General features: G+C 50.0%; 1 protein-coding gene across 2 annotated transcripts in view; it reads right to left on the bottom strand.

Annotated features, from left to right (window-relative positions):
* Nucleotides 1–16,185, bottom strand: part of TET3 (tet methylcytosine dioxygenase 3) — a 145,982-nt gene that overhangs the window by 101,248 nt on the left and 28,549 nt on the right. For both annotated transcript variants that reach the window (XM_043986352.1, XM_043986353.1), the window contains one exon: nt 9,053–9,121. In XM_043986352.1, coding sequence (XP_043842287.1) covers nt 9,053–9,121 — 69 coding nt within the window. The remainder of the gene's footprint in view (nt 1–9,052; nt 9,122–16,185) is intronic.

Genomic DNA, 16,185 nt, shown 5'->3' with positions numbered 1-16,185 from the left:
TAAATAAGTATAAACAAAACAGGGAGAAAATGGATACTAAGCATATCATAGGGGAGGGAGAGGGATTGTCAGAATATTATAGTATTGGGGCAGCTAGGTGGCACAGTGGATAGAGCACCGGCCCTGGAGTCAGAAGTACCTGAGTTCAAATACAGCCTCAGACACTTAACACTTACTAGCTGTGTGACCCTGGGCAAGTCACTTAACCCCAATTGCCTCACTAAATTAAAAAAAAAAGAATATTATAGTATTGTAGGCAATAATGAGGGATTTGGAATTTAGAAGTGTGGGAAAACTTGCATGACAGATACAGTGAAGGAAGCAAAGACAGAGTACAGTCTAGACAGTGACAGCCAAAATGTAAACTGCGACTCCAATCTGACTGACTAAAAAGTCAATAATGGTCCTGGAGAACAGATGGAAAGGACATAAGCATTTCTTAAGCACCTATTGTGTCCCAGGCACTGTGCTAAGTACTATACAAATATCACCTCATTTGAACCTCAACCCTGAGAGGATGCATATTTTCCCTTCCAGTTGGCAAATAGGGTATGGAGGTGGGGGCCTACTGGATCAGAATGGTGTTTCCCTTATCAGATGCAGTCATCATATCATGTGGATTGAATTAACAGTTTTGTTGTTGTTATTATAATGGATGGATTAATTCTTCATAGGGGGGTTGGGGTTATCATAAATGGCTGGCTTGGAAGGTCCTTAGCTTGACCCTATAACATCATATGGCAACCAGCATTCTGCTACAGTATTCCTTCCTTCCCCAACCTCAGAGAACTCAACCTTCTCCTAGATTCTAGGGTGTGCAGAGACATTCCCCCTCCCCTTGCAGTTTTGGGCTCTGCCCACTGGGCAGACCCACAGTCCTGCACCAACCTGGAATGGAGGAGGGGGCAGGAGGAGACTGTGCCTTGTGGAAGGAAGCAAGAACCTCTCTCCAGCTGGATCTTGATCAAGTCTCCACCTCCCGTAAAAACCATTCAGGGAGAGAAGGGAGGGAGAGGCAAAGAAAGGGACGGCAGGAAGCTGGAATGCAGAACACTCCATCTGTTTCAGAGTGAAGGAATCTCTCAAGACCCACCACCACCTTTCCAGGGCCTCCAAAAGGCCAAAGCCAAATCACAGGATTGGTGGGCTGGAAAAGAAACAAGGTGAACCTGGGCCAATCCATGGACACCAAGTGTCTCCTTTATTCAGAGCCCTGTAATGGACAGTGGCAACGGAAGGACATCTCAAAATGTTTGGAACAGCTCTCTTTGTGGTGGCAAAGAGCTGGAAATTGTAGGGAAGCCCATCCATTGGGGAATGGCTGAACAAGTTGTGGCCTGTGATTGTGATGGAATACTACCGTGCTATAAGAAATGAAGAGCTCAATGATCTTAGAACATGGAAAGGCTTGCATTAAATAATAACAAACAAAATGAGCAGAATTCAGAGAATGGTGTATACAATGGCAATATTGTTTTGAGAACGACTTTGAGAAAATAAGTTATCTTGACTATTACAAATACCCAAATTAGGGGCAGCTAGGTGGCACAGTGGATAAAGCACCAGCCCTGGATTCAGGAGTATCTGAGTTCAAATCTGACCTCAGACACTTGATACTTACTAGCTGTGTGACCCTGGGCAAGTCACTTAACCCTCATTGCCCTACCAAAAACAAAAAACAGAAACAAATACCCAAATTAACTATAAAGGACATATGAAGAAAGACACTATCTGAATCCAGAGAAAGAACTGATAAATAGAAGTATGTATAGAATTATTTTACACACATATACCTATTTGTGCTGAATGGTAGGCTTCTCTGGGGTAGGGTGGGGGAAGGAAAGAAAAAAGGGGGAAAAAAGAAATTGACATGATAATTTTGTTATGTATTTGAAAGGAATAGCATGTTGTGCATAGTAGATTTACAGTTTCATGTATACTCATTGTTTTTATTGCACTATGTTATGGAAATACTTGTTTTACTCCATAAATGAAAAAATAAATTTTAAAAATAAAAAAGGAAGAACAGCCCTACTAAGGGAGGAGGGGGAGCAAGAAGAAATGCTGCCATCACCTGCCTTCCCTTGCCCTGCTGTAGAACTGATTCAAGAGTTCATAAGACCCTGACCAGATAGAATGGGGAACTCCACTCTAGAAGATGAAATAGGAGGAAGATTGAGGCTGCTGCTGCTGCTGCTGCTGCTGCTGCTGCTGCTGTTAAAAGCAGGTCTTATCCTTGAGCTAAAAAGCCCCACTTTTCAAGTCCATGATAAGGGAGGTATGGCTAAGGCACCCTCCTTGTAAAGATCTGGAGGTTTTAATGGCTGCCAAGCTCCGTGAATTAAGGTGGAGACATTGGTACCACAAGAGCCCATCTGATCTTAGCTTGATTCCAAGGAGACAGAGGATCCTCTCAGGAGGTGCTGGCTCCCCCATCCTCAGTCTGCCCCTGGGCAGAAGACATCTAAGATACGGGCTCAGTTCTGGATTCCACACTTCTGGAACATCAATTTTGGAGGGGGGGGCAACGGGGGTTAAGTGACTTGCCCAGGGTCACACAGCTAGTAAGTGTCAAGTGTCTGAGGCTGGATTTGAACTCAGGTCCTCCTGAATCCAGGGCCGGTGCTTTATCCACTGCGCCACCTAGCCGCCCCCATAGGAACAACAATTATAAACAGGATATATATACATACATATATATATATATATATATATATATATATATATATACACACACACACATACCCACGAGGGTATCCAGATTGGAATGGCTTTTGGTTCAGGAGGTGGGGGCTTGGGGAAGTCAGGACATGATAGCTGTCTTTGAGTACCATGACCTGGAACAAACTATCTCTTCTCAGCCCCAGGGGTGTTTCCAGATTAAAACTTGCCAACAATTAGAACTATCTCAAGTGCAATGGGTTGCCTTAATTGGACATGAGTTAGTTCCCTTTCACTGGAGCCCTTCAAAGGTAGACTGCATGTTAATTTCTGGGCAATATCCTACTGGGGATTCTTGGCCGGGTGGGTGCCCCTCCAATTTGAAGATTCTGGGAAACTGGGTGATCCCACCTGTTTTTCAATGTATTTGAGTCTGTGAAGACTCCAGGGAAGGAGCTCTCTTGTTTCCCTCCCCACCAGTAGAGTTGGCTATTAATTGTTCAGCAATGGCTCTCCTCTTTCCCCCTTCCCCCAGCAAGCCACCCACACACTAGTTAGTGATTTCATCACTTCAGCCAGAGGCAAGGCCTGGAGAAATCCAAGAAGCTGAAATTCACACCAATCTATTGGGCTAGCTAAGAATAAGTAAGTCTGGGCCCAATCATTGATCCAGTGGTTTTGATTATCTGGGTTCTCCCTGACCCCACACTCTGAAAGCACCTCAAGCAAATAAATACTCCATCCTCTATCGACTACAGGACCCTGCCTCTCATGGCTCATGTTCTTATGCTTGTGAATGGAACAACACTCACACTTTTCCTTCTTCAGCAATGACTAGCATTTCTAAAGCAACTTAAGGTTTGCCAAGCACTTTATACAGAACCTTGTTTGATCTTCCCAACAACCCCTCTTACAGGTGATGATACTGAGGCTGAGAGAGATGAAGGGACTGTCACACAAGTTAGCAAAGGTAGAAAGAAGGATCTGGACCCCAGGCTTCCTGACTCCAAACCCAGCATTATTTCTGAGTGGAGCAAACAGATTCAAATGGAATTGGGAAACATTTAACAAAATAAAAATGCAATAAAGCATAGTGAGCAGATAACATTTCTTTGTAGTTTTCTAAGTGAACACACAGTCCACAGGATTTGTTTCCATTTGAGTGGTTTGATACCACTTCATAATGCCACATTGTAAATAAAGAAGCCGGCTCAGAAAGGTCTAGTAATTTGCCCCAGGTCACACAGGATTCGAAGCAGGCCCTCTGAATTGAAATCCAATGCTCAGGACACCACGGTAGTCCCAGTATTCCTTCCAACTCATGAATGTTGGTATTCTGAGAAGTTATAGAGTAAGACGGACCTGAGAGTTCAGTCCCACCTCCTCATCTTAAGAGAAGGAGGAGTTAGGATCCAGAGAAGTAAAGGGAGTGGCACAAACAAAGCCACAGAGTGACCTATCAGAATTGCCGAACTCTAAAAAGCACCCCACTCCCTCCCCTCCACAGGAGGAGTTCAGTGTGGAACCCAGCCAGCCCAGTTCTTGACCGACTTTCCTCCCTTTCTCTGGTGTGGTCCTTGGTGAAGAGAAGATCAACCCTTTCAGGCAGATCCATTCTAAGTAAACTTTTAGAAATCTCTGCAATTAGTAAGACACCTCCGATGATAATTCAAGGCACATGTGGGACAGACACATGTGGGCATGCATGCATGCATGCACGTGCACACACACACTCCCTTCCTGTCCCAAACTCGAAGGGAAATCATAAACTCCAATCCCCTTCTTTACAGAGGAGGAAATGGGCCCAGCACAAAGAAGTAACTTGTCGAAGGTGTCTTGCTTGCCCAAGGATGGCCAACAGCTTCTGACTCCCTTGACTCTACAGCTTCTTTTCATGACCTGGTTATTCCCTCTCTCTCTCTCTCTCCCCAAGAGCTGAGGGGAGGAGAAGGGGAGGGGGAGGGAGAGATGACTCACTCCCCCTACTGCTAGCTGCCTCAGCAGTGTTTGTAAACCTCCTCGCCACGTGCAGCCTGGTCGAGCTTGAATCACACAGACATGGATGCCGGCTGCCAAGTCAGAGAGGAAAGGAGGGAGGTAGGCAGGCAAGAAGACACTGGTGGGGGTGGGGGTGGGTGGAAAGCAAAGATCAGTGGTAGGAGGGCATTTCTTTTTCAGACATGGGGATGGGAGAGTGGGCCAGGGGCAGGAATCCTGGGCAAAGTCCCAAAATTGCCTCAGGCAGCCCTCAGCTAGACCAATCTAGGGTCAGAGTGGAGGAGGAAGAATAGGAAAGAGCAGACAAGGGGAGCACCATGTAACAGCTTGGGGTTCGTGCCCTACCCCCACTACCAATCAGTGCCAAGAGGATAAGGACAACCAACCACCTCCCAGGAAGGGGATTTCAACGAACTCTGGCTTATTCCTAGCAGGCATCAGAGATGGACACAGCTCACCAGGCAAACAGAAACTCTCACATGCTTCCTGGGACCAGAACATACTGGGAGCCAGGAATCCTGACAGGTCTGTCCCAGCCAATCTTTCCTGATCCTGGATGGATAGCATGCAGAGGCTGCCCAGTGTTTGGGATTCGGGGATTAACTAATCAAGTGAGGATTTATTAAGCATCCCCTGTGCTAGGCACCAGGATACAAGTACAAAGAATGGAACAATCTCTACTTGAAATGTGCTTCTGGAGGCCAGCGAGTCAGCCAGAGCACCTGAAAACTGTCAGCCTGGTCCGGTATGACATGGAGTTGGGACCATGATCATGGGCCACAGAACATGGACACATTCCCCAACAGGCATCTCAGGCTTCACTGGGGAGCCCAGCTCATTGGTAGAAGCTGCACTAGGGGACAGGGCCAACCTGAGCTGAGCGGGCCTGCTGTGCCAGTCATTTTTGCTCCCCCTCTTCTGCAAGAGAGTTGAGCAGAGGGGAGGCCCCGGCTGGCAGGTACCCTCCCCATGCCCCATGGCAGGGCACAGCCAGAATGCCGCCCCCACCACCAGCAGCAGAGCTGGATGTCCACCCCACATTCCTTCCTTTCCCAATCAAGTGGGAGAGGATGCTCTCCTCCCTCCCTCCTCCCCCTCCCCCTCCTCTCCTCTCCTCTCTCTCTCTCTCTCTCTCTCTCTCTCTCTCTCTCTCACACACACACACACACACACACACACACATTTTCCCTCTGAGTCCCAAATTGGGAGAGTGTGTCATCTAACCCCCTCACTTTACAGAGAAGGAAACAGGCCCAGGAAAGGGAAATGACTTGCTCAAGGTCACACAAGTAAGCAGGATAGCACCCATGGGGCTGGATGCCAAGACTCTCAGTCCAGAGCCCTTTGCCCACTGCTCTGTTCCTTTGGGAGAGGGTGTCTGTCAGTGACTAGAAGTGAGTTCCGGAGGAGCTACTGAGGAAGGATTTCTGCTGTGACAAGGGCATGCCTGGGAGGAGGTGATTCAGAAGAAAAGGCTCCCACCCCAAACTGCTTTCCTTTCCCTGTGGAATGTGGAAGGCAATTGGGAAAACCTCTGGACAGAAGGGGCTCCTGTTTCTGTTTCTGGTCCCATTGGGCATGTGTTGGGGGTGCAATATGTTACAGTGATGGGGCTCTGAGTGTTAAGGAATAATCCCAGCAAGGATTGGCTGATCCCACCTGGACCTTCAACCACATCTCAGACAAGAGTATTCGTCCCTTATTAGAGGTGCCCAGATGATTCCGAGGTGGGTGTTCTACCTTGGGGCAGCTCAGTCAGCCTCGGTGCCATTACTTCTGGGCCCAGTCTCTCCTCTGTAAGACAGCCCTTCAAATAACCCAACCCAAGGGGGCAGCTAGGTGGCACAGTGGATAGAGCACCAGCCCTGGATTCAGGAGGTCCTGAGTTCAAATCTGGCTTCAGACACTTGACACTTACTAGCTGTGTGACCCTGAGCAAGTCCCTTAACCCTCATTGCCCTGCAAAATAAATAAATAACCCAACCCAACCTCTGCTTCTGGCCAGTCTTCTCTTCTTCAGCCTGGGCATGTTCATTTTCCACCCCTCCCTCTTCCCATAGTTTGTCTCAACACACTCATGTCCCCTTCTGGTGGCCCTGGCCTGGATTCCCTCCAGGGTGTCAATGTCCTTCATCAAGGTGTTTATGAGGGAATTCAGTTCTTGCAAAGGTAAAACACATGTGGCCCCAACACATGAACAGGACCAGCTGTGACCCACAACCTGCTCGCCCTTCTCACCAGGCAACTTTCCCAGAATTACAAACATTCCTCTGCCTGCCTCCTTGTTCTCAGCCTTCCTTCATTCCAAGCCCTGTCAACCCAAGCCACATCCTCTACCCTCCCCCCTCCCCCCTGCTCAGCCAAGGGACCTCAGGGGCTATTACCTGGCTCTTTCCACTCTTTGGCCTGGACCCACTCCCAAGAGACACTGGAAGCACCTTTGGGTGCTGGGGCTGAGGGTATAAAAGGGGAGTCTGCAGAACTCTGCTCCCCAAGGATGAAATGCAGGGAACAGAATCCCTGCTTAACTCTCCGATCACTGATGCCGCAACTCACCCCCTCATGCATGCAGGCAAGCACTGGTAACATGCCATCAGTGGCATGGGCCAAGGCAGGCCTAAGGCAGGGCAGCTCACCCAATCAGGGACAAGCCTGCCCATGACTACAGAGGAACAGAGAACACCATGGCCCAATGGGGATAGGGCCTGGGGTTCCCAATGCAGAGGTCCTACATTTCAGGTGAATGAATGAATGAATTCTTAAAACTAAATGACCAAACATTTAATAAGTGCTTACCATGTGCAAAGCACTGTCCTAAGTTCTAGCAATCCAAATAGACAGTGTAATACAAGTAAGACGGCCCCTGCTCTCAAGGACAAGCCACTTGGCCCTGTTTCCACCCTCACTTCTCAAAAACCCAACAGCCCTGCCCCCATGCTCAGGTTTCAGGACCTCAGACAGTCCAGCCTCCCAGAAAGGGCTTATGGGGCTGGGGGGCCCAGGCGAAGACAGTATCTCAAGCTCCTTGGAAGGGGTTACAATCACTTCCATCCCCTTCAAAACATGGGACAAACACTGGGCTTAGAGCCAGAAGACTGGATTTGAGTGTCAACTTTCTTACTTACTACGTGACCTTGGACTAGTCCTTCCCCTTCTCTGGGTATGGGACAAAAGAAGAGGGCTAAGCCAGACAAGCTACACTAGCCCCTCTAGCTCTAACACTCCAGTTCTAAGGCAGGCTCGGGGTGGGAGTGATCCAGCACATTAAATCAGTTCAAAGAACCGGCAATTCCAATGGAATTTTAGATTACAAAACAGATAAGCAAGAGGTGTCATACCTAGTACTGAGAAGCAGGTATGCAAGTCAAAGCCCTTTCCTCCAACATCCCCCGAAGTTCTGCTCCTCTCCCTGCCCCGCCCCATCTGCTATCTCAGGCCTTTAGGCATTACCGACAAGCCTTGCCTGGGGCTCGTTCTCCGGAGTTGGGGGAGTTTTGTTTGTTTTCCTTCCCAGGCAGTGCAGGGGGCAGCCAGGGAAATAATGGCACACTGGAGAGTTGTAATAGGAGCCTGAAGGCTGGGGGGAGGGGAGTGGGGCAGCATCGAAGGGGGCCACCAGGATCAGCATCCACAGAGGAGCCTGCAGGCATGGACCCCCGAAGTTCAGCCGGGTTCTCCCCACCCACATCAGCCACCATATCACTTTTGAACTTCACCTGCGCTGAAGTCAGCCCCGACTTTAGTAAAGTCCCGCCCCTCCCCCACTGCCAGGCTTCCCTCAGCTACATAGCTGGCAAGTCCCAGCCGGTGGGCGCCCACGGTCCCCAACCCCAAAGGTGGAAGTGGCAGCACCACGCACGCACGCACGCCCCGGCATGACATCACCGCTCCACCCAAAGCCCGTCATCCCTCCCACTGGCCCAGCATGACAGCCGTCACCATGGTGACCACAGCATGAGCAATGATATCATGCCTCCTCCTTCAGGCTCTCTTGGGGAGCCTGGCTCTCCTCCTCTCCACCTCACTTTCCACCCCCTCCCTCATCTGGGGATTTCTGCTGATTGGGTGAAAACCCACAGCATCGAGGGGGGTGGGGGGGGAGGGGAGGGGGAGGGGTGTCATTCTGAAAACATTACAACAAATCAAACCACAAGTCCCACCTGAAACACCCTCAACCTGGGGAAGCAGAAAACGAAAGCCCGCCCATGCGGGTGCATGTGTGCACGCGGCTCCGGTCCGGAGGTCCTTGGTAACCCACAAACACAGAAGTGAGAGGGCCAGGGATGCCGGTCACTAGGCCACAGGCTGACTTCCTGCGCCCCCCAGCCCAAGGCACCCCCCCTGCCCGGGTCCCCATTCCCCCACAGCTTGGTGACCTCCGGCACCAAAGTACCTTGACTGGCACGGCGGTGGCTTGTCCCCAAGGCTCAGCGGCGGCCCCGTCCCCGGGCTTTATCTCCACCTGCAGGAGAGTCCAAGAGAACAGAGGAATGAGCCAAGTAGCCATCTCCCCCACAGAAGCCTTGGGGAAAGGGAAGCAGCGGGGTGGCCTGGGCAGCTCTGCGGGGGCGGAGTCTGAAGCGAGGAAAGGAAAGGGGGCCAGCTTCCCGCAGCAACCCCCCCAACTCCCTCCCACCACCCTCCGGCCGCCTCCACGGCCATTGTTGAGGGAGCTCTCTTCCCTTCCTCCTTTTCCCTTCTTCTTTAATTCCCCAGCCCCCTTGGGGGCTCCTTCCCCACTCCAGCTGTCCCCCAAATCCCTTTGCCCTTCCAGCTGCCTACCTTCGCTGCCCTCCCCACCGCCACCGCCGCAGACACACTGGTGCCAGACTCTCCAGTTATTATAAGGGCATCAGGAACTCCCTGCCCCTCCCCCCCAAGAGGCACTGCAGATGTGAATGCCAGGCCCAGCTAAGCTCTGCTCCACTCCGCTCGGTTCCCCTCCCCAACAGTGGGGGTGTGGGGAAGGGGGGCCCTGGGGGAAGGCGCCAGAGCCAATCCCAGCCAGGCTCTGCCAAGCGGGGGCAGGGCACCTTCAAGCCAGGCTTTCAGTGGCTTAGAATTGGACTTGCCAGGCCACATGTCAGAAGAGGGATGCGCGGTAGGACCCAGGAGCTAGCTGCCTGTTCAGCCATGTACTGCCTTCTCATTCCCCTGAAGCCGGTCTGTCAGGTGCCACAACCAAAAAGCAAGGGGCTGGGGCTGGTGCGGGCAGAGCAGCACTCCAGGTCCTCAGCCTCCCCACTGGAGGACACTGTGACAGGCAGCCACAGAGACATCCAGAGAGCATCAGTCTTGATGGCTCCAGGGCTTTCTAACCTTCCAAAGCTCACTGGGATGCCTGCCCACCCAGGCCCTTCAACAAGCTGTGCCTAGAACTGGGGCAAACAGAAACGCCAGATTCCCAAGCCTGGTGCAGGCCCTGAGAAAGCAGGCAGACTGGGGGAGGTTTAAATGCTATCTGGGTGACCTAAAACAAGTGAAGACACAGAGAGGCAGCATGGCCACAGCCAAGATTCTTTCAATCCTGAGGCAGAACCGTGGATCCCAGCTTGGAGGGATACCTGGGATGTGTCAACATGGGCCAATCACTTCAGTGCATTGCTGTGAACCTCAGTTTCCTCATCTATCACTTGGGTTGATATACTTTCTAACTCAAAGGGCTTTCTAAATCCCAAAGTATCACCTACAGGCAACGGGTGATTATTACAGGTTCATGTTTGCCAAGAAGGGGTGAGGGGAGCGTTCTCTGCAACTGATCTCATTCCTGATGCCACCCGGGAACAGCAGTGACTGAGCTCAGCTTGGCTGAGCTGTCCCTCTGCATCATCATTTCTCAGCCAAACCAGGCACTTCCCAACCTGCAGGAGATATAGGCCGCCGACCTCTCTGCACGCATGTTCCAAGCTGTGCCAACAACCCCTTCCTTTGAATTCCTCCCACTGGACCCCTCCATTGGACTCTTCTGATCCTCCTCCACCTCCAGAAGCCTCTGTTTCCTGCTGTGCTGATGATTCCAAGATGCTGCAGCCTCGATCCATCCCCACCCTCTGCCAGAGGGGCCCAGCACCCCCTTCTCCTACTTCTTGCTGCCAGTGGAAATGAGAACCATTCTGAATTTGGGGGTTAAGGACAGGCTACCTCAATCTCAGTCTTTTTGGTAAATTCACCCTGTATTTCCAACAAGATTTCAAACCTCCTGAGAACAAGGTCAGTGACTCAGATGTCTTTGTATCTCAGCTTAGAGTACAATGAGTACATCCCCACATGCCTCAGGTGACCAAAGTACCCCAGTCCTACTGATCTCCAAAAGAAAGCATGCTACAATGGAAAAAGTCCTAGATTGGAAGTTAGACACCCTGGGTTAAGATTCTATCCTTGGGGGCAGCTAGGTGGTGCAGCAGATAGAGCACCAGCCCTGGAGTCAGGAGGGCCTGAATTCAAATCCGGCCTCAGACACTTAACACTTACTAGTTGTGTGACCCTGGCCAAGTCACTTAACCCCAATTGCCCCACACGAAAAAAAAGATCCCGTCCTTTACTCCTTTCTGCTTGTGTGACCCTGGGCACACAATCGCCTGCCCCTTCGGATGGGAGTAATAGAGGCATAGAGGGCAAGGAATATTGTGATTATTCTATCCCCTCACTTTCCTCATCTGAAAGATGAGGAAGTTGAACTAGATGACATCCAAGGTCCTTACCAGTTGTGGATCCTTGGATCAGTCTAAATTCTTGCCCTTCTAGTCTCCCTCACCCATCACTCATTACTCATCTTCTGGTTTCAGGAACTCCCTTTCCCAACTCCTCCCGAGAAAAGAATGAATGAGAAAGTCTACACTGATCATCTACTCCTGGCTGTGCATTGCCAAGAACCATCTTCAGTGCACAGAATTCTACAACAAAAATGGAGGCAGCGGCCATTGGGGGGGGGTGGATGGGGGAGGAGGTGACCCAGAAAGGGAAAGAGAGCATGCTCCATCCAAGGCCATTATCCAGGCTGGACTAGACATGGGCCTCTGGAGCCAGCCACATAGAGTCAATTAAGACCAATTTGTTTCAACATTTGCCTTGGAAATATCTTAGGATCATTTGACTCCTTCAACGTTCTACTATACTCTCTGCCTTAATAAGGGTCAACAGTGTTTTCTGTCTGTGCCCACCACCAAGCTGCTGGGCATTCTAACAAAAAGGGCCCCAACTCATCAGCTCCCATGACTTCTACGACGACATAGATAAGGATGGTGCCTCAAATATTGCTTGTGGGGTCCTGGCCCTGATGTTCAAACACTACAGGATGTTTTCCCTTGGTACTAGAAGCCCCTTGCTTATATCCCAATTGGACCACAAACCACAAACCAGGCCCTGTTCCTCCTGTTCTGCACTGTGGCCAACAGTCCTAAGTTACCAAAGCTCAAACCCACAGCAATCTTTGGGTCTTCCTCTTCCCTTGGTCCCCCACATCTCTTCATACCTCCGTATTCTCTCTTGAATTCACCCTTCCCTTTCCCTACCCTGTTCTTCATTCAGCCATTCACCAGCTCTTATCTGAACAGCTGTAACAGACTCCTAACGATGCCCCTGCTACGCCATCAGACACACCAGGGCCAGACAACTTTTTCTAAAACACACCTGTCAGTTGCCTGCACCTAAGTTCTCAATGGCTCATCACTGGGCATCATTCAAGGCCGTCTGCAGTCTGGTGTCAGTCTATTTGGCTAACCTTGGGAACTCAGAGAGCACTGGTTTGGGTGGCAAAGGACCTGCCTCCGGTATCTACTGCCTACGTGACTGTAGGCAAGCTTCTGTAAAGTCAGGACCTTGGGCTGGAGGCACTGCAGTCCCTCCTCACTCCCCTATAGAACACACATTCTGCTTTACTCAAACACAACTGACGACTAGTACCCCAGCCCTTCCCACAGGATGCCTGGAACAACCTCCATGGCCCCCAGATGTTGACCCGGAAAATCCCTGCCCCTCATCTGAAGCCCAGCTCAGACACTCTCTCCTCCTGTATCAATTCCCACAAGAGATGGGGAAAGTGGTTTGGTTTTTCTCTCTCTCTTAACAAGTAGCATCTATGGAATCCTGCTTTGCAGTTTGCAAAGTTCTTTCTGCACATTATCTTGTTTATGCATCACGGCAGCTTTGCAAGGCAGAGCTGCAAGTACTTTTGCCATTTTTCAGGTAGGGAAACCAAGACCCAGTTAAGTGACTTGCCCAAGCGCAAAAAGATAACTCATGTCACAAGTAGCATTTAAAGGAAGGTCTTCCTGACTCCAAGAGCGAGTCCTCCAGTCCCAGCAACACATTGCCGCTGGGGAGTGTGAGCTGTCTGAGTCCTTGGAACAGTGAGAAAACTTTGTATCTCTTAGGTGTTGATTGTTGCCAGGAGAGGGCTATTTGCACTCATGCAAGTGCATTCACAGAGGGGAGAAACTTCTGCCCCTCTGGATGCCTAGAGTCATCAAGCTGGAAAGGCCTTCAGAAGCTAGTCACAGACACATCCTTGATGAGAATCCAGTCATTCTTGGAAGCCCTCTCCAGAGAAGGAATCCATTAGATGCCCAGGCATCCCCCCAGACTTTGGAGCAGCAGGATTGTCCCAGTATTGACCTGGGAGCTGATTCACTACCATTTACCCTCACTTATTCAGGGCCAGTCCTCAGGAGCCAAGCACACGAAGGCTAATCTCTGGTCTAGAACAACCATTCCAATCAGGGCTGATAGACAGCCATCATGACCCCACTAGGCTGCCTTTTCTCTAGCTAAACATCTCCAGGTCCTTCCCTTCTCAAATTCAGTCTTTTCTGCCCCAACCCCAACCCCCAACCCCCACCCCGCCAAGTTGGGTCTCTCCTCTAAAATAACACCTTGAAGTGACTTATATCTACCTGTATCCCATGAGAATGTAAGCTCCCTGAAGAGTGAGGTGTCAAGTATGGTGTCTGGCACATTGAGTAGGTGCTTAATAAATGATTAATGGAGGATCTCTAGGGCCTTCCACATCCTGATCACTCCTGAAGATAATCTGAAGTTGATTTATGACATACCAAAAGGTGCTGCCCAAAACTGACCAGAAGACTCCAAACAGGGTCTGAACAGCACAGAGTCTGGTTGGACTGTCGCTTCCCTCACCCTGAACACCAGAGCTGCAGTAATGGAGTCCCACTACCCCCTGCCCAAGGACAGGAAGTTTCATTTTTAACTCTGTGTCCTCAGTTCCTAACATAGTGCTTCCTATATGGTAAACACCTAAAAGTGCTTCTTCAATGAAGAGAACACTGTTGATCCTGATCTTGAAATCCATTAAGAACCCCAAGTCGGGGGGCAGCTAGGTGGTGCAGTGGATAAAGCACCAGCCCTGGATTCAGGAGTACCTGAGTTCAAATTCGGCCTCGGACACTTGACACTTACTAGCTGTGTGACCCTGGGCAAGTCACTTAACCCCCATTGCCCCGCAAAAAAAAAAAAAGAACCCCAAGTCTTCAGATGAACCATTGTCCAGCTAGATCTCACTCATTTTATACTTGGAAGGGTGATTTTTTTTTCATCCAAATTTGAACATTGACATTTGCCCCTATTAAAAGTCATCTCTCTTGATTTTCAAGGTCTCTGAGCTCTCTAGAATCCTGACCCCCACCCAGTGTTAGCAAGCTTTCCAGCTCTGTGTCACTTGAAAATTCAAGAATCCACCCATTTATCCCTTTATCCAAGTCATAGAAAAGAAACCAAAACAAAACACCCAAAACACCTCACATCCTCCAGCAGAGAGCAATGTACTCTGCATAAAACAAATGTTTGCTGAATGAATGAATGTTGGTCATGATGTTAGGCCCCTTGGTTTTATCTCTCTGGCAAAAAGATCACCAGTCTTCCACCCCACCTGGGGGACATGGGGTGGGGGAACCTCTTATTCTTCATCTCTTCCCCCTTTACTCAAAGTCTCCTGAGTTCACATCAATCTCTGCCTAAGTAATTACAGCCTATCACATCCTCCTTTATATCTGAAACCTCTTTGTCGTCGCCATGGGAACTGCCTTCGCCTTCACTCACTGATCAGGGCTTGCAATTAGCCCCTGCAATGATGAGGCACTGTCAGTGACAGCCCGGGTGGGGGGTGGGGGGAGGGGGCAAGCAGGGCAAAGGGAGAAAAAAGAGCAAGGTCTGGCAGAGACACGAAGTAGTTTCAGAGGAAACCGAGTGGGGCACTGTGGAGGCAGTAAGTCTTAAAGAGGGGCCAATTTGGAGGTGAGAAAGGGGGAGAGTAGGCCAACTGCTTGGTGTGCCCAGAACTGGACAAAACCAATCCCTTCCTCTCTATCACAAGCTAGGCTGGACAGAGTAAGAGAAAGAACATCTACTTCAGAATCAGAGAGACCTGGGTTCAAGTACCTACTGACTGGGGACAAGAATCAAACCTTCCCCTTACCCACCAGACCATAATGAGTCTTCATCTAGATCAGAAAGAAGGTGGACTAGACCTTAATGCTGGAAGGGAGCCTGCTTAATTCATGAGTCCAACCCCCCTCATTCTATAAAGGAAGAAACTGAGGGCCAAAGAAGGTATGGTAGACAATCATATTTAGACAGAGACAGGCCTTGGGACCATACTTGGGACCACCCTGACAAACTCCCTCATTTTACAGATCAGGAAACTGAGGCCAAGAGAGGGGGCATGATTTGCCCCAGGTCATAGGCTGCTGAGCTTCCTAGCAAGGCTTTGTACCTAATTCCAGACTCGGCATCCCTTCTTGTATACCCTGCTGGCTGAGGCCCCTCCCTTTCTATCCCAAAATCTATGCTCTCACAATCCACAAGCATTTAATCACCTACTACAGATCATTTCTTAGAGAGAAAAACAAAAACCAAGTTTGCCCTGAAGGTCCTTACGTCTAGATGGACAGAGAGGCATCCAGTCTGTAGGGACAAACAAACAGATTCAGGGCAATTTTTTACGGGAGGTAAATACAAGATCAAAGGATTGTTTCCAGAGAAAAGTATCGCCTTTTCCATTAGCCAGCAAGCAGGCAAGCCGCCCATCCCCCCTTTAGAAGGGTTCCCCCCCCCCCCCCCCCCGCCCCAGGCTGCATGGGAGTAGCATGGGAGGTTTCAAACCTTCCTCTCCTGGCTGCCTGTGAGAGACTGACCTTTGCTGGGTTAGTATTGCCCAGCAGGCTTCCGGGTCTAGAGCTCATTACCCCTATCTTTTGGCCTGAGGCCCACTCACCTAGTACTCTGGGACCCCTGCCAGTGGTTAGTTTAAACTGACCACAGCTATGAAGTTGAGAATCACAGAACTCTACAGGGTCAGAGACTTGGAAAGGACCCCAGGAGCCATCTGGTACAACCCACAACTTAACCTCTCTCAGCCTCAGTTTCCTTATCTGGAAAATGAAGCTAATAACAGGCACAGGCAACTAGGTAGCACAGTGGATAGAATACCAGGGCTTGAGTTGAAAATGGCAAATCACTTGAATATCTTTCCCCAAATGGGTTCGCAAAGCAAGTTGTACATAGCAAATTTGC

The sequence above is a fragment of the Dromiciops gliroides genome, chromosome 2, assembly GCF_019393635.1.
Source record: "Dromiciops gliroides isolate mDroGli1 chromosome 2, mDroGli1.pri, whole genome shotgun sequence".
Lineage (NCBI taxonomy): Eukaryota > Metazoa > Chordata > Mammalia > Microbiotheria > Microbiotheriidae > Dromiciops > Dromiciops gliroides.
This window is presented reverse-complemented; position numbering and strand designations above follow the sequence as displayed.